This window comes from Verticillium dahliae, genomic scaffold (genome assembly GCF_000150675.1).
Source record: "Verticillium dahliae VdLs.17 supercont1.6 genomic scaffold, whole genome shotgun sequence".
NCBI classification, from domain to species: domain Eukaryota; kingdom Fungi; phylum Ascomycota; class Sordariomycetes; order Glomerellales; family Plectosphaerellaceae; genus Verticillium; species Verticillium dahliae.
In genome coordinates this window covers 1,213,150-1,216,265 of record NW_009276926.1, presented here as the reverse complement: position 1 = coordinate 1,216,265, position 3,116 = coordinate 1,213,150, and the positions used below count along the sequence as shown (strand labels likewise).

The 3,116-nt window shown below is 56.3% G+C and overlaps 1 protein-coding gene across 1 annotated transcript in view; it reads left to right on the top strand.

Annotated features, from left to right (window-relative positions):
* Nucleotides 1-2,146: 2,146 nt before the first annotated feature.
* The window catches only part of VDAG_03915 (UDP-galactopyranose mutase), a gene marked incomplete at both ends in the record, with an annotated part of 2,011 nt that continues 1,041 nt past the window's right edge, over nt 2,147-3,116 (top strand). The window contains 4 exons of the mRNA XM_009653999.1: nt 2,147-2,157; nt 2,257-2,326; nt 2,392-2,481; nt 2,565-2,915. Coding sequence (XP_009652294.1) covers nt 2,147-2,157; nt 2,257-2,326; nt 2,392-2,481; nt 2,565-2,915 — 522 coding nt within the window. The remainder of the gene's footprint in view (nt 2,158-2,256; nt 2,327-2,391; nt 2,482-2,564; nt 2,916-3,116) is intronic.

The following is a 3,116-nucleotide window of genomic DNA, read 5'->3' as shown; positions in this document are numbered from 1 at the left end:
ATCCTGCAAAGCATTCTGGCATATACCAAAGCACACGGGCCCGGGGCGGATGGTGATGTGTGACCAATCCTTGAAAGATCAGGGGGGAGATCAATTTGCACTTCCCATCCTCCCTAGCGTACGATGGCGATTGATTGCAACCGCTGAATGAATGAGATGAAGCAGATTTGTCCTCCGACAGGGCGGGTGGTGGGAGACGGCTGAACTGGCATCATTATCCCGTGGACGAAGCGTATTTTCCAATACGGTGAGGGTATGTCGTCAGAAAGACGAAGAGTATGTCTGAACGTCCCTGGCCAGACAGACCCTGCGACCGCATTCGGCACTGGTGTTAAAATATGGGTGGCTATCGAGATACCCGTGGGCGAATCTTGGGCTTGTATTGGCTTGATTTGACCACCAGCTGGTGCTGGTCCTCGCAGTGACCGTCTCTTTTGGGCAGACGTTTCTCGAATTCAGACAAATGAGGCGCACAGGGTGAACAACGTTACGTGCCAGGGGCGTCGAAGCCGAAGTCGTGCCACGGTGACATGCAGCGGCGGCGGATGAGGCCTGGGCGTGGGTAATTGACATCAATTTCCATGAGATTGCGCTTAGCAGGGTTCGTTATCAGACTCGTGGCAGGCCGGGAACCATCGACGTAAAACGAATAGGTTGGCTGAAGAGAGGCGTCGATGGACCGAGCTACGTTTGATGAGATTGTTTCCTCGTTATTATCCAGCGAGATGGAGGACTAGTGGGTTACATGCATAGGCAAAGCCATCTCAGGCGACCAACTGCCAGACGGGGCGAGGGGCCGAATTTGACTTCGTAGGCGCGATCTTTGATGCCAGTCCAACCTGCCACGGTCCCCTTGGACCAAGAAGCGGTCAAACAATGGGGATCAACCTCCGGCGAGAGCGGCATCAGAGTGGTGAATCTGACTCGAGTGCCCATCGTTTGGCTATGGCAAGCGCGCGACAGCACAGTACCCAGGGAGGCTGTTCAAGCGTCAGCCAGATCTGTGTGAGCGGTGAATCGATGGCCAGAGTTGATGCGGTAGGTCGCCGTGTACCGTCGCAGTGGGAAAGGTACCGTAGTTGTTTGCCATCCCCCACAACAAAAGCCGTCTATCAGTATGTGCGAGGTGGGCATGGCGTGAGCCGCGGATCGTCGACAGCGCATGGATCCTCGTCCGCCCCAAACTTGGCGTACTTTAGTATGCTGTGCAGGGCGGTTGCTCAAGCTGTGTGCTCATTGCAGGGAAAGGCCAGGCACTGCATTGTATCCGCTTTCTCTTGGGATGGTTTTCGATGCTTGGCTCTCGCAACTTGTTTCATCTTATTACCTTCATTGCCTTCATTGAAGCCACGACAACGAAGGTTACTTGCGTCCGCTGCACAGCAAGGCCCCCATCGGCGGCCAGAAGCTCTGGCCGATACTTGTGCCCTGCCCCCACAAGGTAGACAGTCGTGATAGCGTGACGCGACCGTAGAAATTAGGTGACTCGTCGAGGTATGACCAGAAGAGGGTCCAGAACTTGCAGAGGATAGCAGTTACAGAGAAGCGCGCAGGCGGCGGGGGAAGGGGGTGGAGGAGAAAACCCGGGCGGTGGCAGTAGTCGATGTGGTGGTCACAGTCGTGGTGGCAGTAGTGGGGCTCACACCTGGAAAATAGGTGGTAGGTGGTAGGTACTTGCCCTTGCCCGTATACCAGTACAAGTCCACGGTACCCGCATCATCACCTGGGAAGGCAAGGAAGGGTTGGGCAACTACTTCTCCTGGCGTCTGGCGTCTGGCCCCGGCGTCCCTGCCCGCCCACCATCGACCCCCGGCCTCTCATGACCCCTGCAGAAAAATAAATCTGGGCCCCTCCTTCTGTTGCCGCAGAGCTAGCTGCGCTGGCTGCGCAGGGCACCTCCTTTTTCCTCCTCCCAGCCTAAAGCCCACTTCAATATCTACGGCAACGTGCCAATACACCCCTCAATTCGATTCTCCTTTGCTGGTCCTCTAGACTCTCGCCTCTCGCAGAACCTCACGTCCTTTCTTCTCACAGCTCTGTCTGCTGCTTGAATCTTGTCTCCGTCTTCACACACGTCCATCGTCGTGAAGCATACCGCCACTCCTTCTCCCCCACCTTCCCAAAGCAAAAGGACATCTTCCCCACCATGGCCGACATGTGAGTATCCCCTTCCCAGTGCCTCGCACCGCACCCTCTCGCCGGTCTGTGCAAAGCTGTCGACAAGTGTGGCTGCTGACAAGATATACTTTACGATAGTAATGTTGACGTCCTCGTCATCGGTGCTGGCCCGACCGGTCTGGGAGCCGCCAAGCGCCTCAACCAGCTGGTATGTCCTCACCGCCAGAGTCCTCGATCGTGAGAACCGTCTGGAAAACACAAAATACTGACCAGCGCCGGCAGAACGGTCCCTCATGGCTTATTCTCGACGCCAACGAGAAGGCTGGTGGTCTTGCGTCCACCGATGTCACCCCTGAAGGCTTCGTGAGTGATACTGCCCTCGCCCCTGTGTGCCTTGCACCAACACGAACACATTGAGCTATACACTAACTCGTGCCGAACCACAGCTCTACGATGTCGGCGGTCACGTCATCTTCTCCCACTACAAGTACTTCGACGACTGCATTGATGACGCTCTTCCCAAGGAGGATGACTGGTACACCCACCAGCGCATCTCCTACGTCCGCTACAAGGGCCTCTGGGTCCCTTACCCCTTCCAGAACAACATTTCCATGCTTCCCAAGGAGGACCAGGTTCTGTGCATGGACGGTCTCATCGACGCCGCCCTCGAGGCTCGTGTCTCCAACACCAAGCCCAAGGACTTTGACGAGTGGATCGTTCGCAACATTGGAGAGGGTATTGCAAACATTTTCATGCGTCCTTACAACTACAAGGTGTGGGCTGTTCCCACCACCAAGGTACGACCCAACCACGGCTCTTCTAGGCTCTATCGGTGTATCTGACAAAATCTCAGATGCAATGCGCCTGGCTCGGCGAGCGTGTCGCTGCGCCCAACCTGAAGCTCGTGACCAAGAACGTTGTCCTGAACAAGATTGCTGGCAACTGGGGCCCCAACGCGACCTTCCGCTTCCCCGCCCGCGACGGCACTGGTGGCATCT